The sequence below is a fragment of the Glycine max genome, chromosome 8 (assembly GCF_000004515.6).
Source record: "Glycine max cultivar Williams 82 chromosome 8, Glycine_max_v4.0, whole genome shotgun sequence".
Taxonomy (NCBI): Eukaryota; Viridiplantae; Streptophyta; class Magnoliopsida; order Fabales; family Fabaceae; genus Glycine; species Glycine max.
In genome coordinates, this window is record NC_038244.2 from 7,401,292 (window position 1) to 7,428,752 (window position 27,461).

Below are 27,461 nucleotides of genomic sequence, written 5' to 3' on the forward strand. Positions count from 1 at the left end.
ACGTCAGGGGTGTTGCCCACCGCACCGCACCGCACCGCACGCAGCAATGCCATCATCAACACATTCATTCGTCACTCATCACGCCGTCGCCTTCTGTCACAAATATTAAAAACCGTGAAACATGTGCTCAAATTGAATTTAATAATAAAACCCCCCCAACAAATATTACAACTCTAACGTGCTTTTGCTTTCGCTGCCTACAACTAACACTGTATACCAGTGCTTTCCAAATTCTTCAATCATATATATATATATATATATATATATACATCTACCATCCTCCATATCTTTTTTTTTTCTATATGTGGTATTTGTATACACGTTATCTTTACTTTTTCTCTTCATCACAGTTCAATCTTTACTCAAAGAATATAGAAGATGAGGAAGAATTGCAACTTGGAGCTTCGCCTTTTCCCTCCTTCCCTCTCCGATCTTCGCCCCATGTAAGCTGGTTTTCTCTCTCTTCTCTTTTTAATTAAGGTTTTACTTTGTGATGAGTTTTGATATATTTGTCTATATATTAATTTGCACAAGCTTGTACTTTGGATTAATTCATGGTTTCTGAGTTTTTAATTTCTTTTGTGTGTTTGAATGGAAGGATGGAAGCAGAAGTTAGTGAGAGACCCCAACAACAGGTCGCCCACCATCAACAGCAACAGCAACCACAACCACAACATCCGCTGACCATTTTCTATGATGGCAAGATTTCAGTTTCAGATGTCACAGAGCTTCAGGTATATACATATATGCTCCTTTTGTTTATCACTGTTCTTTATTTATTTCTTTATTTTTCCATTTAATTAAGTAATCTCTTTCTCTATATTTTTTGGAAAATATATAATCTTTGATTTGGTGGTGTAGACACCTGGGAAAAAATAAGAAGAGGTAGAAGACAAATAATTGATATGATTGTTAATGTGATTTGAAAAAAAAAAAGAGAAAGAAATGAAGAGTTTGGATAAGATGTTTACATTTATTGGGTGTTGTTAAGATAGCTAGTCTAGGATGGTAAAAAACACCTTGAAGCTTAAACGGTAAAAGGACCTTGTTGAATTAAGCTAGATATAGTATAGTAGAATATATTATGATATCTTTTAATTTTATTTACTTTTAATTCCTTAAAATTTGCTAGATGATACTTGTATGATCATTATTCAGTTGTTGACACCTTTATATAAGTGTATTTTTTTATCTACTATCATCAATGGAAAAATATAATTAAATATCTATTTTATTTTGTCTATAATTTTAATGGTATAGTATTCTACGTATTTTATTATAACAAAGAAGCAGCTATCCATTACTGCATAACATTTTTGTTAAACTGAACATTCATGGGGTAAATAATTAGGAAAACTATACTTGGACACTCAAGTGCTAATTAATAACCAGGGAGAAAGAGAAATATATAAGTATATAATGTGATAAAAAGAGAGATAAAAAAATAAAAAAATATTAATAAGTTCTTACAAATAAAGAGGTGCCCACAGTGACTGTGGTTAATTATATAATTTGTCAGATAGTGAGTTATAATGAGATGAGTAAGTAATAAAATATAATATTTGACTATACCCTGAGAGAGAATAAAGATATTTATTTAGGGAAAAGTCTTGCAGACAAGTTGGTGATAAACCAGTACAAGACAAACGAAAGATATAAAAGGTTGAAGGTCGTATTTATGACTATTTGACTGCTTAGTTAGAATTGGGTTTCCAAGAAGTTTCGGGGTATAAAAGCAAAGACTCATTATTAGACCTAAAAAATTTGGACACAACAGTGGAACCTATCGACACTTTTGCCTTTAATTTGGTGCATGTTTTTCTCGAGAGGTTTTCTTTTTATCGAGTCACCTTATTTCATAATACTACTACTACTGAATAAAGAAAAATAATAAATGAGTCGATAATTTTAGGCGCAGAATATTCACATGGTGCAGGAGTCCTGAGGTCAATTATTTGGATTATGAAAAAGAGTTCTAAAGAGTGGGGTCATGTGTATTGCATGCAGGCCAGATCCATATTAATGCTAGCAAATAAAGAGATGGAGAAAAGAGTGATGACACCAACGGGGTCAGAACCATCTTCACCAATATTACTGCAATCACCTCATAACATGTATAGCCCCGGCACTGGACTTTCCATGAAAAGATCACTGCAGAGGTTTCTCCAGAAGAGAAAGAATCGTGTCCAAGAAACATCCCCATACCATCACGAGCTAATTAATGTTAAATTATCAAAATCATCAAGGGAAAACAAATGAAAATTTGGGTTGGTTGTTGGCTACCTTGTTGCAAGACTATACTATCTATGATGAATGAAATCCCTTTTTCCCCAACACAGTTGGGCTTGTAAATTAATTAAGTGCGGTTATGAAACTCATACAATTTCTTCGTTAATAATGTATGGTTTCTTAGTGTGTGTATGTGTATATATACTGTTTTTTTGGAGTTCAAGATTTAGCTAATTGACTTTTTCCAAATGACAAAAAAGTTTTTAATCTAGTTTATCTATACCAAAAAATAGTACACTTCAATCCGATGAATTCTTAAAACATGTAATTTATATATATTTTTACATAAGTGTTATATATATATTTTTAATGTAAAATTTGTAAAATTAACTGTTAAAATATGTAATTTATATATATGTTAATTTTTTTTGAATAAATTGAATATTTATAGTTATATATAGTCTTATAGCTGATATTTTTTTTATATATTTTGAAAAATATATTATATGTTTAAAATAAAATTAATTAATGAAAATATGAAATAATTTATAAATTATATAAAATTTTGTATAATTGATTTATTTAACTCGAATTTCAAATCAAAGAAATTTATTGTTTATATAAAGCTTAATTTAAGCATAAATAAATAAATTTAGAATAAGTTAATTTCTCATGTTTGTGAGCGCACACATGCGCATGTACATGTTTGGTGGATGTATGTGTGGGTGTGTTCGCGTGTCTACTAATAATTAGAAAAATAATTAAAGTGATTATTTTTTGTTTATTCTTTAATTTATAAATTCAAAGTGATCGATATTTGCATTGCCTGTTTGCCTAAAGCTCACAGAATAATTTTAACAATTCTTAGCGGTGTTCACATTTAGGAGGATTTAGCATTACTCATGTGAATGTTCACAGTTTACTGACCTGTTAAATCTTATTTATGGTTTAAAAATTTAAAAGAATACATACTAAAAATATATATGTTATTTATAAAAGAATAATTTATAAGTAAGTTATTTTTTCTATTCACTTAAAAATAGACATATTAGAAGTTAGTATTTATTCTTTTACTATTTTCCTAATCCCTTTTCTTTCCTTTCCTATCATTTTCTTATGATCAATTCTTTTCATCCCACTACTCTCTCTTTTGAACGGATATATACCTTTCTTGTTTCTTTTATCTGTAGTTTGGCGAAACACAAAAAAAAAGTAATTTAAATGAGTTGATAATTTTGAGTTTAAAATCTTTTTAGAATTTCAAGTTAAAAGATAAAGTGTATTTAATGTATAGTGGGAATTAAATTTTTTTTATCACTAAGATTTAGGTGATTTAAATACAAAGTGAAATATTAAATTTTACTAGATAAAATTTATTTGAATGCATGCATTGAAAGTTGTTTTTGTTTCAACTTTTAAGAAAATTTATTTATTATAGTTGTTGACAATTTTTACTATAAATAAAGAAGAGAATTATTGGAGAAACAACACAAGAGAGTGTATGAGAAGAGAGATTGTAAAATAAAGTCATATTATTGAGAGAAAAGTATCTTTGTGCAAAAGTGTTATAATTTTTTGTAACTATTGGATGAGATACTCGGATTGAGTGATACACTATTTAGGATGAGTTGCAATTTTGTAATTATTTTTGTGATAGGAAAATATTTTTGAGACGCGGTTCGATAAACATATGCAAGAGGTGTCGAATTATGTTAAATTCATGTGTTTGTTATTATTTTTTCTACGATGTAAATTTTGTTGTTGTAATTTTATTTGTGAAAAATGTTGATTACCATTATATTTTTGAGTGTACAGTTGTAACAAAGGTATATTCATAATATTACATGTTATATTTTTTTATATAAAAAATATTTTTGGATTTTTTTATTGCTTGCTTCAAGGTATTCGCTAATATTTTTTTCCATAATTTTATTATAAAAAGGGATACCATGATTCGTGACTTTTATGAATTTGTACAATTTTTCATATATTTTATAGAATAAAAAGAAATAAAAATAGAGATTAAAAAACAGAAAAATGTATAATAAGATGGTCGATATATAAGAAATTTAGATAAAAAAAATTGTATAACTAATATAATCCTTTTAATAAGGAAACTTAGAAAGCAATTAAGAAGTGTCGGCGAAAGACTTGCTGAACCTTTGTAATCACACTGCAAGAATAAAAACGTTTTTAAAATTGCACCGTGCTGCTACATCTTTAAAATTAAATGTCAGTGTCCATTCTTCTTGAAAATGTCGTTTTGGAATTAGGAACCATGATTCCGACATGAAACGCAACTTTAATTTGACGTACTACCTTGTATAACATTCGAGGAACTGAACTACATACCTATCCCTTAATTGTTTGTACTTATATATGCTTACCTTTCATTAATTAATCTTTGCTCATTAGGATTGAATAATATGGTTAGATATAAACTAGGATATATATTTATAGGCTCTTCATCCTTGTTCAACCTGAATACTTTCAATATTAAATATGATAAAGTTATAAATTTATTCTTCTATTTTAGAATTATAAATTTGGTGTCTATAATTTAATTCACAAATTTAGTTTCTTGTTTTATTTTTTCAATCTTGTTATTTTTACTGTTGATCACCACATGTCATATTTTTATTAGACGTTGATCGTCACGTGTCACATATTTATGAAACGTTAAATTTCATGCACTTAATTAACAACAACAACCTTTAATAAAATCGCGACACGTAACGGTCAATGTTCAATAAAAATACAACACATGACAATCCAGATAAACAATTAATAGTTAATGTCAAATTTTGGAACTGATTGAAATAACGGGATTAAAAAAATTGGAATATTAAATTCGTAAATGAAATTATAGGAGAAAAAAAAAATCAAATTATGAGACAAATAAGAAACCAAATTTATAATTTTGTTTGGAAAGAAGATTTTGAATAAACTGAGAATAAAGCACAAGCCAACAGATACTGATATTTCGGTATAACTAGGAATAGTTTCAAATTTAAGTTTTGAATACAGTTGTGTTAAATGCTGATAGAAATTAAAAAAAAAGTTTTGTTAGTTTGTAACTAGTAATGGTGCAACTACCATCATTTAATGTTCAGCATTCTTTTGACCCTATCCCATGCAACAATGCAAATATATGCTTTCTCTTACCTAAATCACAGAAAGAAAAAAGCTTTGCTTGGAGAAGCTTTGCTTGGAGCATGACAGTCTGTCATTGACAGATGAAGTTTTTACCAAAATATATATGTATATATATATATTAAAAAAAAAAACTTGCTGCGGTCTTCGTAACTCCTAAGTTACTCAACCATGCATGCTTGATAAGGTTGGCTCATTGTTTCGGGATGGATTTAAAGGAAAATTATTTATCATAGATAATGAGGAAATAGATCGTGGAATTGTGAACTTCTGAGGCATGTGAAAATGGACATACAAATGGAGAGAATCTCGCGCGTGACACTCTTTGTTGGTTTTTTTTTTTTTTTTTTTATCTTTGGCTATGTTGTGGGCCGGGGGGCCCGGATTGCCTTGGATCCTGCAGTCACAATCGAAAGGACCAGATTTTTTCACTTATATTTTATTTAAATATTTAATGGTGAGGATTACATGCAGTCAATGCTGTGACAGCAGACAATCCATGTCCATGTTGTGGGTATTTTCTTCTGCCCATTCCACCATACACATCAAATTTAAAATGTATGAATTTCACTAAACCCATTGAAAAAGACACCGTGATTTGTGACACACTCAAGTAAAACGTTTTCAATATTGCACTGTATGGCATCATTGTGTCAGTGTCACTAACCCCAAATCCATAAACCAACCAATGAATAGGGGTATATTTTTCGTGAACCTTTAACATGGAATCTTGTACGTGTTGTTGGTTCTATTTCAAAGTGACAGTGACACATTTCTTGAAAATGACGTTTGGGAACCATGGTTGCAGATGAAACACAACTCTTGACTTACTTGAGAATAAGAGGATAGCATTTGATCGAGGAACTGAATTACCTATCATTTGTTGTATATATGTTCTTTGCTTTCATTACTCATCAGGATTGAACAATATCGCCAGATTCGTCAGTAATATAAGCTACAACTACAATATATTAATTATAAGCTCTTCGATGTTAAACCTGAATACCAGTATCAGATAAAAACAAAGAGGATTAGGAATAAACTGAGATTAAAATCAACTGATACAAAATTGTGCCAGTTCGATCATTGATATTGAGTTTGAGTCTTCGGTATATGTACAACTGTGATAATTAAATACTTAAAAGAAAAGTTATGTTATCTATAATAATCTTATTTAGTTCGAGTTCAAGTAGGATTGCTCCCATGTAAAAAAAACACGAGATTAAAACTGAGGTTGCATTCCTTTTTGAATTCGGTGTAATTGAAATTCTGTTTGCTCCGATCCATTTGTCTTGAGTTGTTATAACTTTGATCCCTTCTTTGCTTCTCCTTTTCCATGGTCTGAAAGTTCTATGTCCTATGTAACAAAAAGGAAAGGAAAAACAAAAACAGAAACGAATTTAACCCCTTGATCTGCAATCTGCATGCATTGCTTCATTAGGCTGAAAACTTATTGTTCATAAGATTTATATCAACCATCCAAATTCTCATGTTGAAGTCGGAAACTGGAGTACAATGATCTTCATCTCAGGGGCTAAGTGCTACAGTTTGTGTATCACTTAATGTTCAGCATTCTTTAAAATAACTATAAAGGTGCAATTGCAACTAGCATGTGTTGTTTAACTTAATTTTTATGGATTCTAGACATATCATTTATTTAAAATTAAAAATTTCTTCTCTACTTGTAGAATATATTCTAAAAAAATAGATAAAGTTGCAAAGGTTTTGGGTATACACCTTCCAGTCCATCTTCAACGTATAGAGTTAGGCACTTGTCGAAACTAGCTCTGAAAAAGTGGTGCCATATACTTGATTCGTCGGCAAGCACCAGTAATTTGGCTTATTTTTGTTCAAAGAAGACACTATATCCCATGCAAATGAAAGTGGTGCTTGTCGACGTTGTATCTTAATTCATGTACATGACGTTGTATCAAGCACAATATGTTGTGGGTATTTTCTTTTTAAGAAGGTCCATGTGTTCATCATGGATTTTGTTCATGGTTGGCTCCTAGCTTTGTAAAGTCTCATGGTTTGCATTTACAGTGGTTTCGAGTCAAAAAGTGGGGGGGGGAATTGAAAGAAAAAGTATTGTCTTGTAGATGATGCGATCAATGGGTTTCTTTGGGGGTTAGAAATTAAAGCAATGACAAGTCGCCTTTTGAGTGTGGTAGGTTCCTTTTAGCTATTTATGAGTAAGGCTATTTAAGTAAGGGGACATCAAGTTATTTAAGAGGATGCAATTTTCATGTGTAAGGCAAAAAAGAAAATGTGGCAAATAGCTTGGGTTAAAGACAAAATAGGTGATAAGGTCAGTTCATCTCACTTGGTCAAGAGCAGTGTACCAAACATTTTAAGAGGGTGACCTTAGCCATGAATGTCTTGTGGTCCTAGGTATCTTTTGTTCGAAATGTGATGTGTATTGTTCTCCATCCCATGATAACCATCACATCTTTTACATGGTCTTGGGGACATTTTCAATCCAACGACATCAAGCAACTAATCAAATCAAAATTGTCGCACCTAAATGGAGATACATGATCATAAAACTTAAGCTTTTCTTAAGAAAAAAAGTACATTTTGTTGGCAATTATGTTTCTATAGTTTACCAAATCCACCAAGTGCAATGAATTAATTGAGCCCACAGATATAAACTTATTCTGTAGAGTGAAAGGAAAGAAGTAGCAATTACCAATAACTAATGCATTAAGGCTCATTGTAACAACAAAGTTCTCCATTGAATCATGAAATAAGATCAAAGGTTATTCTAAAATTCCTATCAAGGTGGAGTCCTACTCCTGTCATTTCATAACTTAGGAGCAAATCTTGGGCGATCCCACTCTGTGACAACATGGTCACGAGTTATCTCCTTGAGTGAACGGCAACCACTTAGAGCCATAGTTAGTTCAAACTCATCACGAAGCATTTGAAGTACTTTTCTCACACCAGCCTCACCATCAGCAGCCAATGAAAACAGCACTGGTCTACCAATCTGAAATTTGAGATGAAAGGCAAAGGATATAAATAGCAGGAATGTGGGGTTAGCTAGATTATTTTAGATCATCTGCATCTAATGAAACACTAGAAAACAATGAAATAGAAAGCATATTCCATAAGTTTCCTTAGCATTTTTGGGAAATCCATATTCTGAGGAAATTTCTTAGATCAGGATCATATGCACCGTGGAACTTAGAAACTGCACCTCTATGATGCATATATGCTTTGATTCAGTATCGCAAGAAAGCATTCAACAGTTTAATTAATTGTCTATGATGGTGTGATCAAACTTTAGTGTACTTACGAATACACCAGCTGCTCCAAGAGCTAGTGCTTTAAAAACATCTGTACCTCTACGAATTCCACCATCCAGAAAAACTGGAATCCTTCCTTGTGCAGCTTTAACTACCTAGTCAATTCAAGCAACCAATATTTCCAACATGTTAATGAATTGAAAAGTAACATTATTCTTCAATAGGACCAAGAAATTTAAAATAAAAAGATGAAAAATGGGACGATTACAAGTAAGGAAACAGGCAAAAAAAAGATATTTATAACGATTCAAATATAACAGCTTTAAAGTTTTAATGCACAATGCATGATTAGCTAAAAAATCAAACAAAGAATGGGCAAGACTTAAGTTCTACTATCGACAATTATAGCATGGAAGTGGTTCATTTTTATTTCAATTGGTAAAAACACACCAGAAATGATTAGGATCTAGTACCTCTTCCAAAGCCATAATAGTAGCAGGGACATAGTCAAGTTGGCGAGCTCCATGATTGGAAACAATGATTCCAGCAACTCCAGCTTGTACGGCTATCCTTGCTACATTATATGGGATTGGAGTCATGATTCAGAAAACAATCCCAATAAAGATAAAATGGAGAAGGAAGGAATAAAGTGCATCTGTTTGAAAGGCTTACTATCTTCAGCTGTAAGTACACCCTTTAATAAAATTGGCAATGAAGTGATTGTTTGGAGCCATTGGATATCCTGAAACCAGATTTACCATAGTATTACTTTCCACATTCAGTGCAACATATTAGAAAATTGTATATGTCAAATATCTATATCACCTTCCAGTTGAATGACTGATCAAATGGTCCAGCAACATAGGAGGCAACATTAGAGTCACTAGTCTGGAATGTAATCCCAAACAGAAAATAACAACAACAAGAAGATGACCAATAATGGATAAAGCCATCTGTTTTCAAAATTTCATAACAATAATGGAAAGTAGCTATGTAATCACACACCTTGTCCAGTTTTCTAAGATCCAATCCTTCAAAATTCTTCAATACCAGGTGTGATGGCAATGTAAATCTGTAAAATACCCCATCAAACAATGACCAATGTAAAGTTTTAGAAAAGACTTTCCATTGAAATTTCAAAATGGTTGCCAAGTGCCAACCTGTTTTTGATGTCAGCCTCCCTACGACCAAGAATTGGAGTGTCCACAGTAAGGGCAATCGCCTTAAAACCAGCTCTTTCAGCTCTTCTCACGAGCTGAGCAGCCACATTTCTATCTTTAAACACCTGAGAGAAGAAAAGAACAGTAACATATTAGGTATTAACACAAGATTGTTGAGAATTTTGGATAAGAGGAGATATTCATATTAGTGCTGTTAGGAACCAAGAATTGAAATGAGAAAGAAAATAAAGAACTTTACTGAATTGTAAGAAAAGAACAGAATATAGGAGAAAAAACTATCTTCCAAGGGTTTTGTTTTCCCTTCACAAAGGATTTCTCCTTTCACAAAGACTTAATGCTCAATTTACAATGAAAACAAATCTCCTCTCTCTCCTATCCTTCTTCCCTTATATCTATCTAATCAACCCCTCTAACTCACTAACTAACTAACTCATTAATAGTCTAGCCATCTTAACTAACTTTTCCTTCTTATATCCTAACAAGTGCTTGCATAATTGAAGCCAAGAGAATAACATTTTGTTATTAAAGGAAGTGTGGTGGAAATTACAGAGCAAGGAAAAGAAATTATTCGTGAAACTATTAAGATCTTTTCTAGCAAAAAACACTGGAAACAAAAAGTGTTAGGAACCTAACTATGCTAGCTATGCTAAACTACACTAAGATAAGTACTGGATAATTTCTCTTACATTTATACTGGAACTTGAGCGCAAGGCTAAGGCCAATCGTTGTCCTGCTGTGCTAACACTAGTAACAGAATTCCTATCTTACGGTTATAACAGAGTGGAGATATTTTGCAGTAACAGAATTAGTGGATAAGCACTAATGGAAACAACAGAATGGATGCAGTGCCTATCCATTGTTGTCCGTAATCACTGAAACAGGTGGGCTTCCTAGTGGATCTTTTGGGCCTGCTATTGGGCATCATGTTGTTGCTGTTATCATGCCTAGTGCTGCTGTAGTATTGCTATCAAAATGCAAGTAATACATTGCCCAGTGGCAGTATGCAGGAATGAAGCCTTAATTTGCGAAACTCATTAAAGCATTGATAAAAGTTCAACCAAAAAAACATAAATTGACAATTCATAAAAGTGATTTCCTGTTTTATACTAAGTTGCCTGAAAATCTTATTGTATTCAAGGGGGAGACTTATAACACACATCACAGAAAAGAGAGCTGTGGAAAAAGAAATGAGGAAAAAATACTCACATAAAGTTGAAAAAAACGAATGTCGGGACCTGTTGAAGCAACCTCCTCGACACTGGAAGTAGCCCATGAAGATAGTGTCTGTGACAAAAAAACTTATGAAAACTAATCTGTTGGAAAGTAATCAAGTGCAACAAATGCATGCAGTTCAGTAGGCATATAGAATTTTATATTACAGTCAAATAAATGATAAAAATACAAGGAAATATATATATATTTTTTGTCTGGAAAAAAAAAACCAAAGTGGATGACAAATATGGTAAAAGCCAAACCATGATTGTGCCAGCTGCTGATGCTGCTCTAGCAGTAGCTAATTCTCCTGAACAAAAGTTTCATAATTTGTTTTAATTCAGAAGTTTTTCTCAATTGTTGTGGTAATAAGAAATAAACTTCAATTAAAAATATATTAAGAATCAGGGACTTATGCATTAACAATATCAGCATAGTTTATGTTTAATTCTGATAATTTGTAGTTATACTAGAAATAACAACCACAATAGTCAAACGACGTCAAGATTGAAGCATTGTGCAATATTCTACTCTATAAAACACTAAAAAATAAAATAAAATTTCCAGAAGCTCCCAAACCATTTTCTGTTTCATTTGAAAACATCGGTTTCTTGAGATCGTCTTCAATTATTGCAAACATTTTAGAAAACAAGTTAGACAGACTTAACTTGCTGGTATTTTCTCCAAAAACGGTTATATGAAATTGACTGAGATTTTTAAGATAAACTCATTTGCTTCATATGGGATTGCAATCTTATTTAAGGAAGGATAACAGCAGTTTTTGTTGAGAAGGAAATGTTCTCCTGTCTTTGTAATTAAGAAAACCTCTTTTAAATCCTCCTTTCATGTTCTTGTGCTCATAGCATACTAAAGCATACAAAACCGATACCAGTTTCAGCATAAACATACTCCATAAGCTTTCTTTTAAAGAGCCACAAGATGCCTTCTAATTCAATTAAATGCTAGGAAGCTACATTATGGCATTCTATATCTCATCCTATAATCATTCCACCTCAAGGTATGGGAATGTATAATTGTGTGCCTTTTGCCTTTATGACTATGAAGTAGTTATATAAAACAACAACAAAAGACTGAAGTTATGTTTAGATGCTTTCAAGGTCTGCTCAAAAAGTAAAACTGAAAAAACTTTTTGTTTCATTTTCAGTTGGATTCAATTAAAACTGAATTTTATCCTAATTTTGCCTTGAAACTCAGTTTGAAATAGAGGTAAAGGAAAAATTGCTTTTGCATACTCAATTTACAAAATAAAGTTCATTCAGACTTAGGTTTATAAACTTTAATCCAAACATGCACCAAATGTAATGGCAATATCTTAATGTGACACAGACAAATGTGTATGATTACATACCTTCAGGGTGGGCCATCTTTTGCATGGCTGTTGGAGCAATCATGATAGGCATTGATATTTTGAAGCCCAATACAGTTGCAGTCAAGTCTATCTTGCTTACATCAACAAGAATCCGCGGTCGGAACCTGTTTGAAGTAAACCAAATAGATATTGAGAGAAGGGCTTCAGAATAAAAAAGATGAAAATTAATTAAAGCAAGCATAAGTTGCAATCCCATAACAGAGGGAAATCCTAATGTGTCCTTAGTAATCAAAAGGTAAACTTAGATATTGAATGAAAAGTTTCTACGGGGCCGAACAAATAAATAAAGGTCCTGGTTCCTGACAAAAGTAGATTACAGAATCCTTGAGAATGCATTTTGGTTCTCTTTCAAAGTCCACTGATCCTCTGCCCCTGACGCATAGTAATCATAAACCATCTTTGGCAATTTTTCCTTTGCAATTGCCTCATACTCGTTAACATTAGTTATCATATCCATCTTCATAAGATTTTCTTACAATTTCCGCAGGATCTGCTGAAAGTGAGTTTGAAGTATAGAAATTAAATAACATAAAATCATATCAAATCCATTCCAATGCAAAGTTGCTATGCAATATCAATAAATGCAAGTATGAATATATCTGAAGTTCACTGACTCATTTCAGAACACTACAAAACATGCTAGTTAGAATCCTGTCAAAACACAATCTTGGTCAACGTGATAACTAAAAGCAGAAAAAAGTAGTCTTTTGGTGTCCATCAATGGTATTTCAATTAACAACCACAGAAGAGTAGTCTATTATGAAAAAGAGTTATCATTCCATGTCAAACGAAAGATTCATCAGTCCCCACCACATGAAAGCATGATCTTCTTAATTTTTCACATCAAAACCCCGCTTTCATGATATGTTATGTATGTACACATAATTAGCTTGTTTAGTTTCATGTTTCAGATGTGATTTTCCATGTTTCAGATATGATTTTCAAAAAGCTAATAGTTATAGTTTCTACATCTCAAAAGTGATTTCTCTATTCTCAATATGTTTCCAAACATGTTAAATATCTACAAGTGATATTTTCTTCAACAAGTAAAATTACTTACTTTATCCTATAAAGCAAGTGTTCACGTTAGAGGAAACAGATCCCAACTTATGGGGTCATTTTACTTTAAATTCACCCTTTCAAATTAAGTGAGCTAGGATCAAATTCGGAAGAAACCCATGATGGAAAACAAACCAGGAGATTAAAAATCCAAACTTTCAAATTGTTTAAACCTCAAACAGTACCGCAAACAGGTAATTGCAATAATCAAGTACAAATATGAAAGGAACCATAAACTAAGACTACAAAACAAAGTTAATCATGTTCATAATCAATGGGTAATAATAAGAATTTATGATGAAATATGTTATACACAACTGCAAATAACACGGAATTAAAATCAGGTACTAAGGGAGAACCTTTGGCTTGGGGTGCCAAGGTGAGGAATACGAGATGAAGCTAAAAAGGAACAAGAAAAAGTGTTGAGAAAAGTGAAAGAGTCACAAGGCATATAACAGAGCCAAAGAAACACAAGGAAAATAATAATAATACAGAAATTGCATAGTGACAAAATGATAAGTATTATTTTTCTTATTTAAAGGGGTGGCTTAAGCCAATTACAATGAAACTCTATGTTGGGATCTGATCCCTACAAAATCACAGGAGGCTCATGGAATCTAATCCCAAAGGTAAGCTATGACCCTATGAAGCCATCCAATCTGGCACCGAGTTCCCTTCTCTGAACACAAACTTTAACTCTCCTGAGAATAGATGCATAGTGGTGAGTAGATTTTCAAGTCTTCCTTAACCAGTTCAACACAGCTTTTTAATACCTCTCTGCTCTGCCATGCCAATTCAAGAGTATATAGCACTGAATTTTGCCATCAAAACACTGGAATCCTCTACAGGCTTCATCCTTATCCATCTATTACAAAGAAATCCCAATGTCTTTGTGAGTTCAACAAAACATTCCAGATAGATTTCGCAAAGGAACAGTCCCTTAACAGATGTAGCTGTCTCTTTCTCAGCAGCACATATATTACATGATTGCCCTTTTCTCGTACGTTTGTTTATAAACAGCCACGCAATGCAACAGAGACCAGATAAAAACATTGATCCTTTCCATCCCCAAAGATAATTAATACCAATCTGAACATTTGTCCCTGAAGGAAGCCAGGCCTGATTCCCAATCATCCATTGGGTCCGTCCTTATAATAGCATCATCCCAACACAGTTCAAATGCTTCTCCAAATTGCCTACACATTATGCCTTTTGATGACACCGGGAATAATGTTGCTTCCACATCCACAATGGCATGATCACGATACTCACATATAGAAGGATGACATAGGGAAGATCTCATGACACTCTTTGTTGGTTTTTTCACTTCTTTGGCTTCGTGAGTGTTTGTTTTCTTGTTGCGTTCAACTGAAGCTAAATATTTTTTTGATTTCACATTTCGTATGTGACTTTACACGTTTTGGACGTGATTTTCAGAAGATAATATTATAGCTTCAACATCTCAAACATGATTTCTCTATTGTCAGCATGTTTCCAAACACTAATAGGGTTAGATAGCACGGGTCACTTTTTTTTTTTTTGCAAAATTGCAAATTTGGTCCTCAGTTTATCTTCAGTTTCGGATTTGGTCCTCCAATAATTTAATTTACGAATTTGATCCAAGGCCACAATTAGACGTTGATGACTGGCACGTGTCATGTGTTTTGATGAGATGTTAACTCCATGAAAGATGAATGCATTGCTGTTTTCATTAACTAATTAGAACATGACATGTGACCGTCATCATCCAATAAGAACGTGACACGTGACAGTCAATCTCACTTGTTAATGGTCAACGATCCAATTGTGGAATAGGAGACCAACATTACACGATTTTACAAAATAAGGGGGACTAAATTCGTGAATTAAATTACTGGGGGACTAAATCCGAAACGGAAGATAAACTAGGGGATCAAAAATACAATTTTGCCTTTTTTTTTCATGAGCCAAATATATTTATCAACCTATTAGTTAGAAACTAATCAAAATTTGATTTTGAATTATTAGTTCCTATATTTTTTTTCCCTTAAAGACTTAGTTAAGTTCTTTGGTTTGAAGGATAACACACAAGCTATCAATTTTATCTATTTTTTTTTATTTCTGTGTGAATTATATGTTTGCAACAATGGGAACAAAATTTTCTCAATTCCAATCAACTAGGCATATTGTGTCCGATTCTTTTTAGTGATATATTTAGAAATACCTGATGATCTCACTTGTTGTGACGGTTGCTACTAGTTCAAGAAAATTTTATAACTAAAAGTCAAACATGATTACTAATTAAATAAATCATTTTTCCACGCAACAAGACCTTACACTTTGAATTTTATACCTTTTTATAAATTATGTGTATATAATTAAAAAGGAATATTAATACATCATTATACATGTTTTGAAATAATTTTTAGCTTAACATAATTGTCCTAAATATTAAAAAAACTGAATAGTGTTAATATAAAAAGTTGGATAATGTTAGGAGTAAAAAAAATCAAAAGATAAATAATTTTCAAGATAAGATAATGTTCAAGATAAATATTAATATTTCTTAGATAATGTTCAAGATAAAAATTATTTTATTCTTGTTCTCCATTCCATAGTAATCATCACATATTTTACATGGTCTTAAGAGCATTTTCCAACCAAAAAAAATCAAGTAACTAATCAAATCAGAGTTACATGATCATGAAACATAAGTTTTTGCCAAGAAATGAAAATAAAGAAGTAGAAATTATTAATGGATGGCTAATGCAAGACTCATTGTAACAACAAAGTTTTCCATTGAAGCATGAAATAAGATAAAAGGTTATTCTACAATTCCTATCTTAGAATATAGCTTAACAAGGTGATATCCTGCCATGGGAATAAATCTTGGACGATCCCATTTTGTGACAACATGGTCACGCGTTATATCTCCTTGAGTGAATGACAACCACTTAGTGCCATAGTTACTTCTAACTCATCAACAAGCATTTGAAGTACTTTTCTTACACCCGCCTCGCCATCAGCAGCCAATGAAAACATCACAGGTCTACCAATCTGAAATTTGAGATGAAAGACAAAGGTATAAATAGCTGGAATGTGGGGTCTGCCTCTAATGTAACATTAGTAAAACAATGAAATAGAAATTCATATTCCATAAGTTTCCTTGGCATTTGTGACAAATCCATATTCTGAGGAAATTTCTAAGTCAGGATCATATGCACTGTGGAACTTAGGAACTGCACCTCTATGATGAATATATGCTTCAGTGAGGCAAGAAAGCTTACATATACTGTAGTTAAGCATTCGACAGTTTAATTTGCTATGATGATGTGATCAAAATTTCATGTACTTAGGAATACACCAGCTGCTCCAAGAGCTAGTGCTTTAAAAACATCTGTCCCTCGGCAAATTCCACCATCCAGAAAAACTGGAATTCTTCCTTGTGCAGCTTTAACAACCCATTCAACTCAAGCAATCGATATTTCCATTATGTTGAATGTATTGAAATTTGAAAGATGACATTATTCAATAGGACCCAAAAATTTAAAAGAAAACGAAAATGCAACCATTACTAGTAAGGAAACGGTTAATAATTTATTTATTTATTTGCAATGATTCAAATATAACAGCTTTGAAGTTTTAATGCATAATGCATAATCAACTAATTAAAACATTCCAGAAATGATTAGGATCTAGTACCTCTTCCAAAGCCATAATAGTAGCAGGGGCATAGTCAAGTTGCCGAGCTCCTTGATTGGAAACAATGATCTCAGCAGCTCCAGCTTGTATGGCTACCCTTGCTACATTATTAGCATAGTATATGGAATTGGCTTCATGATTGAGAAAACAATCCTAATAAAGATAAAATGGACAGGGAAGCAACAGAGTGTATCTATTTGATAGGCTTACTATCTTCAACAGTAAGTACACCCTTTAATAAAATTGGCGATGAAGTTATTGTAAGGAGCCATTTGATATCCTGAAACAAGATTACCATAGTATTACTTCCACATTCAGTGCCACAGATTAGAAAATTGTATGTGTGAAATATCTATATCACCTTCCAGTTGAGTGACCGATCAAATAGTCCAGCAACATAAGTGGTAACAACAGAGTCACGAGTCTGGAATGTAATCCCAAACAGAAAATAACAACAGTAACAACAATGAAGTGACCAATAATGGAAAAAACCCACCTAATTTCAAAATTTCATGCCAATAATGGAATATAGCAATGTAATCACAAACCTTGTCCAGCTTTCCAAGATCCAATCTTTCAAAATTCTTAAATACCATGTTTGGCGGCAATGTAAATCTGAAAAATACCCCATGAAGCATGCCAGTAGTATATATATCTTAAAGTAGAAGAGTTATTAATTCAATCATGATGGACCATGTAAAGTTAAGTGGAAAGGCTGTTCCGGTTGAAATTTCCAAATGGTTGCCAACCTGTTTTTGATGTCAGCCTCCCTACGACCAAGAACTGGAGTGTCCACAGTAAGGGCAATTGCCATGGCAATATAGCACTGAGTTCTGCCATCAAAACAGTGCAAGCCCCCAGATTTTTAAAGAAACCCTGTGCATCTTTGGAAACCCCTCTCGAGGCTGCACTAAGTATCGGCAAAAGTAACAGAAAGGGGATAATTTTTAATTTTTTTTTAATTTAGCATTTGAGGATAAATTTCAAATTAAGCATAAGTCACAACGGATGATCAGTTAAACATATAAATTAATAAAGTCATAATATTTTTTTATAATTTTAATTTATTTTTTTAATTAAGACTTTAGAGTTATAAGAATCTTTTTTATGACTCTAAAGTCATAAAGCATAATCTTTCTTTTGTTTTAGGACTTTAAGTAGTGCAATACAAATTCTTTTTGTGTATATTTTTTAAAAAACATTGTAAATAAATTTTTAATTTAATTATTTAATAATTGAATGTATTTTTACTTTTTAAATTTTATTTAATATTTTTTTTATATTTTTATATGGTTTTATTTAATGTTTTTTTATTTTTAGTATATTATTTTATTTAATATATTTTCTATATTTAATATCTTCTAGTTTTAATTTAATTTTAATTAAAATATGATTTCATGTACGCATGGTCCACTTACATGTCATATTTAATACGATGTGACATCACAAATAACTGATCACATCAATAATTAATACGAATTCCTCTTAATACTAAGGACCTCTACAAAACTTTTTAAATATTAAGGACTCATCAAAACCAAAATTTATTAGGGACCAAATATAAAATTTGAGTATATAGCAAGGATAAAAACATATTTAAGCAAAAAATAAATTGATAATTCATGAAAGTGATTTCCTGTTTTATACAAAGTTGCTTGGAAATGTTTCATTTTCAAGAAAATGTTCTTGTATTCACGGGGGAGACTTCTAACACACATCACAGAAAAGAGAACTATGGAAAGAAGAAATGAGGAAAAAATACCCACATAAAGTTGAAAAAATGAATGCCGGGACCTGTTGAAGCAACCTCCTCGACACTGGAAGTAGCAGTTGAGGATAGTGTCTGTGACAAAAATTATGAAAACTAATCTACTGGAAAGTAATTAAGTACAACAAATGCATGCAGTTCAGTAGGCATACAGTCAAATAAATAATAAAACTACAAGGAAACGAATATAACTTTTGTCTGGAAATAAAACCAAAGTGCATGACAAATATGGTAAAAGTTAAACCATGATTGTGCCAGCTGCTGATGCTGCTCTAGCAGTATCTAATTCTCCTGCACAAAAGTTGCATAATTTGTTTTAATTCAGAAGTTTTTCTATGTTGTTGTTATAGCAAGAAATAAACTTCAATTAAAAAAATATTAAGAATCAGGTATTAATGCATTAACATTATGATTAACACAGACCAATGAATCTGGTCACATACCTTCAGGGTGAGCCATCTTTTGCTTGGCTGTTGGAGCAATCATGATAGGCATTGATATTTTGAAGCCCAATACAGTTGTAGTCAAGTCTATCTTGCTTAAATCAACAAGAATACGCAGCCGGAATCTGTTTGAAGTAAACCAAATGGATATTGAGAAAAGGGCTTCAGAATAACAAAATTGAAAATTGATTAAAGGAAGCATAAGTTGCAATCTCTTAAAACAGGGAAATCCTAATGTGTCCTTAGTAATCAAAGGAAAGGTAAACTTAGATTTTGAATGAAAAGTTTCTAGGGGACCAGAAAAGATAAATAAATGGAGGTCCTGGTTCCTGAGAAAAGTAGATTACAGAATCCTTGAGAATGCATTTCGGTTCTCTTTCAAAGTCCACTGATCCTCTGCCCCTGATGCATAGAAGTCATAAACCATCTTTGGCAAATTTTCCTTTGCAATTGCCTCATACTCGGTAACATTAGTTATCATATCCATCTTCATAAGATTTTCTTATGACGTCCGCAGGATCTGCTGAAAGTGAGTTTCAAGTATAGTTATTAAGTAACATGAAATCATATCAAATGCTTTTCAATGCAAAGATGCTATGCAATGCCAATAAGTGCAAGTATGGATATTTCTGAAGTTCACTGACTCATTTCAGAACACTATAAAACATGCTGGTTAGAATCCTTTCAAAACACAATCTTGGTCAACGTGACAACTAAAAGCTGAAAAACAAGTCTTTTTGTGTCCCTCAATGGTATTTCAATTAACAACAATAGAAGAGTTGTCTTTTTTGAAAAAGATTTATCATTCCATGTCAAATGAAAGATTCATCAGTCCCCACCTATTGAAATCAGGATCTTCTTAAATTTTCACATCAAAGCTCCACTTTCATGATTTCTTATGTATGTACACATAATTAGCATGTTTGGTTTCATGATTCGGATGTGATTTTTCAAAACTATTAGTTATAGCTTCTACATCTGAAATGTGATTCCTCTATTCTCAACTTGTTTCCAAACATGCTACATATCTACCAGTGATATTTTCATCATGTAAAATTACTTAGTTTATCCTATAAAGAAAGTGTTCACTTTAGAGGAAACAGATCCCAACTTATGGTTCATTTTACTTTGTGATATTGATGAGCAATTCCTCTAATAGGATCAGTTCAATTTACCCTTTAAAATTAAGTGAGCTAGGATCAGATTCAGAAGAAACCCATGATGGGAAACAATCCAGCAGATTGAAAATCCAAACTGTGTAAACTTCAAACAGTACCCAAAACGGTCAATTGCAATCATTAAGTACCAAAATGAAAGGAACCGTAAATTAAGACTGCAAATCAAAGTTAATCATGTTCATAATCAACAAGTAACAATAAAAATTTATGATCAAATACTTCAAGTAACATGGAATTAAAATCAGGTACTAAGTTGAAAGGGAGAACCTTTGGTTTGGAATACCAAGCAGCCAAGGTAAGGAATACGATAAAGCTCAGAAGGAACAGGAAAAAGTGTGGAGAAAAGTTAAAGAGTCACAAGGCATGTAACACAGTAACAGAGCCAAAGAAACATGTGCAAGAGGAAATAATAAAGAAATTGCATAGGGACAAAATGATGAGTATACTTTTTTTAAGCTTAATTGCGTTTTTTACCCCCAACAAAAAAAGAACGAGATTAAAACTGAGGTTGTGCTCCTTTGTGCATTAGGTGTATTCGAAATTCTGATTGCTCCATTTGTTTTAGTTATAATTTTACTCCCTTCTTTGTCTCACCTTTTCCTTGGTCAGAAGGGTTTATAATGTAATAAAAAACAAAAACAGAAACGAATTTTTAACCCCTTGATCTGCAATCTGCATAACTTCGTTAGGTTGAAAACTTACGTCCATTAGATTTAGATCAACCATCCAATGTATCGTATTAAAGTCTGAAACTAGAGTGCAATGATCATCATCTCATGGGCAAAGTGCTACACTTTATATCACTTGATGTTCAGCATTCTTTACAGTAACTACAATGGTGCAACTACCATGTTATTTGTTGTTTAAGTTAATTTTTATAGATGGATCAATATCACGGTTCTCAAAGAAGGATTACAGGTGGAAGATCTCGTGAACACACTTGTTTTTTTTCATATCTTTGGCTTTGTATGTCCGTGTTGGTTTTCTGTTGCATGCGTCAAAGGTTATAAGATGGCAGAGTGAAGCTAATATATATAGATTATGTGTATTTTGTTAGTTTTTACGTTTTTTTTTTTATCTTAATAGATTACAAGACATAGTACCAAACACAATATGTTGTGGGTATTTTCTTTTGATGGAGGTCTATGGTTTGGTTTCACCATGGATTTTGTTCGTGGTTGGCTCCTAGCATTGTAAAGTCTCCTCACTCCTGGTTTGCATTTACAAGGGTTTAGAGTAATGAAAGTGAAAAAGAGTTGAAAAGAGTGAAATTAAGATGAAAGAGGGGAAAAGTTTTTAAAAAAACAGTGAGACTCACAAGATGACTTTCATTGCTCAAATGAGATAAAAAAAAAAAAAAAGGTGAAATGACACAATTTTCAAAAAACTGAGTCTCTCTCCATGGTTATGTCTCCCTCTTTTTTTATTTATTCAAACCTCTCTCCCTTTAATAATAATAATAAATCAAATGATCTCAAAAATTAATTTTCACTCTATTTCTCTAAAACCAAACAACCCTTATTTCTACCCTATTTTTCGCCTACTTTTCTTCTTTTTTTTCTTTTCTTTGCTTACATATTCACTCCCACTCCCTCTCCTTCCTCAAAAATGATAGAGTGGGGTACCAAACATTTAAGGTCACCCTACAGTATAGGATGAACTTGGCCCCAAGTGTCATGCGGTCCTAGGCATCCTTTGATTCAAATGTATGTGTTTTGTTCTCTATTCCATGATAACCATCACATCAAATTAGATGGTCTTAGGAGCATTTTCCATCCAAAGACATATCAAGCAACTTATCAAATCGAATTTGTGTACCTAAATGGGAGATAGATGACCATAAAACTTAATCTTTTGCTAAGAAAAAAAGTACATTTTATTGGCAATCATGTTTCTAGAGTACCAAATCCTAGCACCAAATGCAACAAAATGAAGTAGCAATTACTAATGGATGACTAATGCCTGACTCACGGTAACAACAAAGTTTTCCACAGAAGCATGAAATAAGAACAAAGGTTATTCTAAAATTTCTATTTTAGAATATAGAAGAACAAGGTGGAGTCCTGCCATCTTATAACTTGGGAGAAAATCTTGGGTGATCCCACTCTGTGACAACATGGTCACGAGTTATCTCCTTGAGCGAACGGCAACCACTTAGTGCCATTGTTAGTTCAAATTCATCACGAAGCATTTGAAGTACTTTTCTCACACCAGTCTCACCATCAGCAGCCAATGAGAACACCACAGGCCTACCAATCTGAAATTTGAGATGAAAGGCAAAGATATAAATAGTAGGAATATGGGACTAGCTAGATTATAATAGATCATCTGCCTACAATGAAAAACTAGTAAACCAATGCAACAGAAGAACATATTGCCTTGCCATATTCCATAAGGCAAACAAACACACATATACTGAAGTTAAGCATTCAATAGTTTAATTTGCTATGATGGTGATCAAGCTTTCATGTACTTACGAATACACCAGCTGCTCCAAGAGCTAGTGCTTTAAAAACATCTGTCCCTCGGCGAATTCCACCATCCAGAAAAACTGGAATTTTTCCTTGTGCAGCTTTAACTACCTATTCAAGTCAGGCAACCATTATTTCCAATATGTTTCATGAATTGAAAGAGGAGACTATTCAATAGGACCCAAAAAATTAAAAAGAAGATGAAAATGCAATGATTATGAGTAAGGAAGCAGGCAATGAAAAAGAATTTTGCAATGATTCAAATATAGCAGCTTTAAAGTTTTAATGCATTAAGCATTATGAAATAAAATCAAAAAAAGAATGAGCAAGACTTTAGTTCCACTAGCAAGAATGATAGCAAGTGGTTCGTTTCTATTTCAATTAATATAAAATTTCCAGAAATGGTTAGGATATAGTACCTCTTCCAAAGCCATAATAGTTGCAGGGACATAGTCAAGTTGACGAGCTCCGTGATTGGAAACAATGATTCCAGCAGCTCCAGCTTGTATGGCTAACCTTGCTACATTATTAGATATGGGATAAGATTAAAGATTGAGAAAACAATTCTAAATAGATAAATGGACAGGGAAGAAACAATGTGCATCTGTTTGATAGGCTTACTATCTTCAGCAGTAAGGACACCCTTAACTAAAATTGGCAATGAAGTGATTGATTGAAGCCATTTGATATCCTGAAACAAGATTTTCCATATTATTACTTCCACATTCAGTGCCACAGATTAGGAAATTGTATGTGTGAAAGATCTATATCACCTTCCAGTTGAGTGACCGATCAATTTGTCCAGCAACATAAGAGGCAAGACCGGAGTCACTAGTCTGCAATGTAATCCCACACAGCAAATAGTAACAGTAACAACAATAATATGACCAATAATGAAAAAACTCAGTTATTTCAAAATTTCAAACCAAATATTGGAAAAGAGCAATGTAATCACACACCTTGTCCAGCTTTCCAAGATCCAATCCTTCAAAATTCTTCAAAACCAGGTTTGGTGGCAATGTAAATCTGTAAAATACCCCGTCAAACTAGCCAGTAAAATATCTTAAAGTAGGAGATTTATCAATTCAACCATGATGAACCATGTAATGTTTCGTGGGAAGGCTGTTCTAATTGAAATTTCCAAATGGTTGCCAACCTGTTTTTGATGTCAGCCTCCCTACGACCAAGAATTGGAGTGTCGACAGTAAGGGCAATTGCCTTGAAACCAGCTCTTTCAGCTCTTCTCACAAGCTGAGCAACCACATTTCTGTCTTTAAACACCTGAGAGAAGAAGATAACAGTAACATATTAGGTATTAAGACAAGAATGTTGAGGATTTTAGATAATAGGAGATATTAATATTAGCGCTTGCATAACTGAGGAAAAAATACCCACATAAAGTTGAAAAAAACGAATGTCAGGACCTGTTGAAGCAACCTCCTCAACACTGGAAGTAGCCCATGAGGATAGTGTCTGTGATAAAAAAAAAATTATAAAATTTAATCTGCTGGAAAGTGAATAAGTACAACAAATGCATGTAGTTCAGTAGGCATATAAAATTTCATATTGCAGTCAAATAAATAATAAAACTACAAGGAAAGAAATATAGTTTTCAGCTTGAAATAAAACGAAAGTGCATGACAAATATAGTGAAAGCCAAACCATGATTGTGCCAGCTGCTGATGCTGCTCTAGCAGTAGCTAATTCTCCTGCATAAAATTTGCATAATTTGTTTTAATTCAGAAGCTTTTCTCAATTGCTGTTGCAGTACGAAATAAACTACTATTAAAAATATATTAGGAATCAGGGACTTGTGCATTAACAAAATCAGCAGAGTTTATGTTTAATTCAGATTAATTTTATACTTTGTAGTTATACAAAAAATAACCACCACAATAGTTAAATGATGTCAAGGTTGGAGTATTCAGCAATATTCTGCTGTATAAAACATACTCATTGCAATTTGCAAACATTTTGCAAAACAATTTAGACAATCTTAACATGCTGGAATTTTCTCCCCAAAATGGTTGGATGAAATTGACTGAGATTTTTAAGATAAATTCATTTGCTTCATATGGGATTGTAATCTTATTTAAGAAAGGTTAATAGCAGTTTTTGTTTAGAAGGGAATGTTCTGTTGTCCTCGTAATTTAGCAAAGCTCGTTTAAATCTCCTTTCATGTTCTTGTGCTTATAGCACACTAAAGTATACAGAACCTATACTGGTTTCAGTATAAACATACTCCGTAAGCTTTCTTTCAAAGAGCCACAAGATACCTTCTCATTCAATTAAATGCTAAGAAGCTACATTTTATGGCATTCTATACCTCATCCTATAATCATTCCACCTCAAGGTATGGAAATGGTTAACTCAGTGCTTTTTGGCTTTTGCCATATGAGAGTGAAGTAGTTATACTTGTATATGACAAAAAGAACAACAACAAGAAAAGACTGAAGTTATGTTTAGTTTTCGGTTGGGAGGCTTTTAAAGTCCGCTCAAAAAGTAAAACAGAAAAAACTTTGTTTGATTTTCAGTTGGATTCGATTGGAAACTGAAACTCAGTTTGAAAAAGAAGTAAAGGAAAAGTTGCTTTTGCATACTCAATTTACTAAATTAAAGTTCATTCACTTGAGTTTGTAAACTTTAATCCAAACATGCACAAAATGTAATGACAATATCTTAATGTGGCACAGACCAAAAAATCTGATGACATACCTTCAGGGTGAGCCATCTTTTGCATGGCTGTTGGAGCAATCATGATAGGCATTGATATTTTGAAGCCCAATACAGTTGCAGTCAAGTCTATCTTGCTCACATCAACAAGAATACGCGGCCGGAACCTGTTTGAAGTAACCAAATAGATATTGAGAGAAGGGCTTCAGAACAAAAAAGATGAAAATTAATTAAAGGAAGCACATGTTGCAATCTCGTAAAACAGGGATTCAGGGAATCCTAATGTGTCCTTAGTAAATAAAAGGAAAGGTTTTTTGAATGAAAAGTTTCTAGAGGGATAGAACAGATAAGTGGAGGTCCTAGTTCCTGAGAAAAGTAGATTACAGAATCCTTGAGAATGCATTTCGGTTCTCCTTCAAAGTCCACTGATCCTCTGCCCCTGATGCATAGTAGTCATAAACCATCTTTGGCAATTTTTCCTTTGCAATTGCCTCATACTCGGTAACATTAGTTATCATCTCCATCTTCATAAGATTTACTTACAATGTCCGCAGGATCTGCTGAAATTGAGTTTGAAGCATAGTGTGATTAAATAACCTAAAATTATATCAAATGCATACCAATGCAAAGATGCTATGCAATATCAATAAATGCAAGCATGAATATATCTTAAGTTCACTGACTGATTTCAGAATACTACAAAACATGCTAGTTAGAATCCTGTCAACTTGACAATTAATAGTCTTTTATATATGAAAAACAGTTACCATTCCATGTCAAATGAAAGATTCATCAGTCCCCACCACATGAAAGCAGGATCTTCTGAATTTTTCTTATCAAAACTTCACTTTCATGATTTGTTATGTATGTGCGCAAAATATTGACAGGTGGTTTTTCATCAACAAGTAAAATTACTTACTTTATCCTATAAAGCAAGTGTCGACTTTAGAGGAAAAATATCCCAACCTATGGGATCATTTTACTTTATGTAATACTGATGAGCAATTCCACAAACAGGACCAGTTCTAATTTACCCCACTCAAATTCTGACTAGTGAGCAAGGACCAGATTCTGAAGACACCCATGATGGAAACAAAACCAGGAGATTAAAGATTCACACTTTCAAAATGTTTAAACCTTAAACAGTACCCAAAACGACGAATTCTTTGAGTATGAAAATGAAAGGAGCAGTAAATTAAGACTACAAAACAAAGTTAATCATGTTCATAATCAATTAGTATAACAGAATAATTATGATCAAATATGTAATTCACGACAGCAAACAATTTGGAACGAAAACCAGGTAAAGTTGAAAGGGAACCTTTGGCTTAGGCCTCCGAGGTGGGTGGAATACGATGAAGCAAAATGGAACAAGAAAAGGTGGCGAGAAAAGTAAAAAAGGTCACGGGGTACTATATAACAGAGCCAAAAAAAAAAACAGAAAAGGAAAATAATAAAGAAATTGCATAGTGACAAAATGATGAGTATATTATCAGAATCGTCATAACATGAATTATAGACTTATAGTATCAAAAGAGTGGGACAAACACTTGTGAATTTGTTGTCGAAGTGAGAGAGGAGTGAGGAACAAGACAAAACTGTTTCGTGGAAGTGTGAGCTATCGTGCTGTGGACCATTGCCCGCCGCAATTTTGGCTGTTTCATGGGTTAATGGTTTTACGTTCCTACGTACAACGTATGTTGTCAGCAACTTTTTGGCTAAGTACCATGTATGTATGTAGGTTACTTGATTGTTCTTCTACATAATGATAATAA

General features: G+C 32.8%; 4 protein-coding genes across 14 annotated transcripts; 1 reads left to right on the forward strand and 3 right to left on the reverse strand.

Moving 5' to 3' along the window:
* Positions 1-299: 299 nt before the first annotated feature.
* LOC100305565 (uncharacterized) lies at positions 300-2,329 on the forward strand. The gene is made up of 3 exons (NM_001250244.2): positions 300-443; positions 599-734; positions 2,008-2,329. Exons 1-3 carry the CDS (start codon positions 379-381, stop codon positions 2,257-2,259), a joined length of 453 nt encoding a protein of 150 aa, NP_001237173.1. The 5' UTR covers positions 300-378; the 3' UTR covers positions 2,260-2,329.
* A 5,732-nt stretch (positions 2,330-8,061) lies between these two features.
* LOC100798937 (peroxisomal (S)-2-hydroxy-acid oxidase GLO1-like) lies at positions 8,062-15,275 on the reverse strand. Of its 5 annotated transcripts, none has more exons than NM_001371813.1 (12): positions 13,832-13,944; positions 12,731-12,906; positions 12,393-12,517; positions 11,287-11,333; positions 11,018-11,095; positions 9,791-9,915; positions 9,636-9,702; positions 9,456-9,518; positions 9,303-9,372; positions 9,104-9,204; positions 8,681-8,785; positions 8,062-8,371 (listed from the first exon to the last, which is right to left on the reverse strand). In NM_001371813.1, the coding sequence occupies exons 2-12, from the start codon at positions 12,874-12,876 to the stop codon at positions 8,186-8,188; spliced, it is 1,113 nt and encodes a 370-aa protein (NP_001358742.1). In that variant the 5' UTR covers positions 12,877-12,906; positions 13,832-13,944; the 3' UTR covers positions 8,062-8,185. The 5 variants fall into 5 exon arrangements, with proteins under 5 accessions (NP_001358742.1, XP_040873562.1, XP_040873564.1 ...); XM_041017628.1 differs by having other exon boundaries at positions 8,099-8,371; positions 9,456-9,470; positions 13,832-15,275; XM_041017630.1 differs by having other exon boundaries at positions 8,099-8,371; positions 8,728-8,785; positions 13,832-15,274.
* A 911-nt stretch (positions 15,276-16,186) lies between these two features.
* LOC100798419 ((S)-2-hydroxy-acid oxidase GLO1) lies at positions 16,187-21,184 on the reverse strand. 2 transcript variants are annotated; one of them, XM_041018074.1, is made up of 11 exons: positions 20,810-21,184; positions 19,712-19,884; positions 19,365-19,489; positions 19,166-19,212; positions 18,920-18,996; positions 17,903-17,986; positions 17,702-17,768; positions 17,515-17,577; positions 17,364-17,433; positions 17,154-17,254; positions 16,187-16,508 (listed from the first exon to the last, which is right to left on the reverse strand). In XM_041018074.1, the coding sequence occupies exons 2-11, from the start codon at positions 19,855-19,857 to the stop codon at positions 16,377-16,379; spliced, it is 912 nt and encodes a 303-aa protein (XP_040874008.1). In that variant the 5' UTR covers positions 19,858-19,884; positions 20,810-21,184; the 3' UTR covers positions 16,187-16,376. The 2 variants fall into 2 exon arrangements, with proteins under 2 accessions (XP_040874008.1, XP_014634291.1); XM_014778805.3 differs by having other exon boundaries at positions 19,712-19,887.
* A 1,192-nt stretch (positions 21,185-22,376) lies between these two features.
* On the reverse strand, positions 22,377-27,249 carry LOC100170736 ((S)-2-hydroxy-acid oxidase GLO1). Of its 6 annotated transcripts, none has more exons than NM_001371810.1 (12): positions 27,008-27,164; positions 26,071-26,243; positions 25,729-25,853; positions 24,676-24,722; positions 24,409-24,486; positions 24,170-24,294; positions 23,973-24,039; positions 23,787-23,849; positions 23,635-23,704; positions 23,433-23,533; positions 23,020-23,124; positions 22,377-22,799 (listed from the first exon to the last, which is right to left on the reverse strand). In NM_001371810.1, the coding sequence occupies exons 2-12, from the start codon at positions 26,214-26,216 to the stop codon at positions 22,614-22,616; spliced, it is 1,113 nt and encodes a 370-aa protein (NP_001358739.1). In that variant the 5' UTR covers positions 26,217-26,243; positions 27,008-27,164; the 3' UTR covers positions 22,377-22,613. The 6 variants fall into 6 exon arrangements, with proteins under 6 accessions (NP_001358739.1, NP_001358738.1, XP_040873498.1 ...); NM_001371809.1 differs by having other exon boundaries at positions 26,071-26,246; XM_041017564.1 differs by lacking the exon at positions 27,008-27,164 and adding an exon at positions 27,235-27,249 and having other exon boundaries at positions 22,395-22,799; positions 26,071-26,246.
* Between the last annotated feature and the right edge of the window lie 212 nt (positions 27,250-27,461).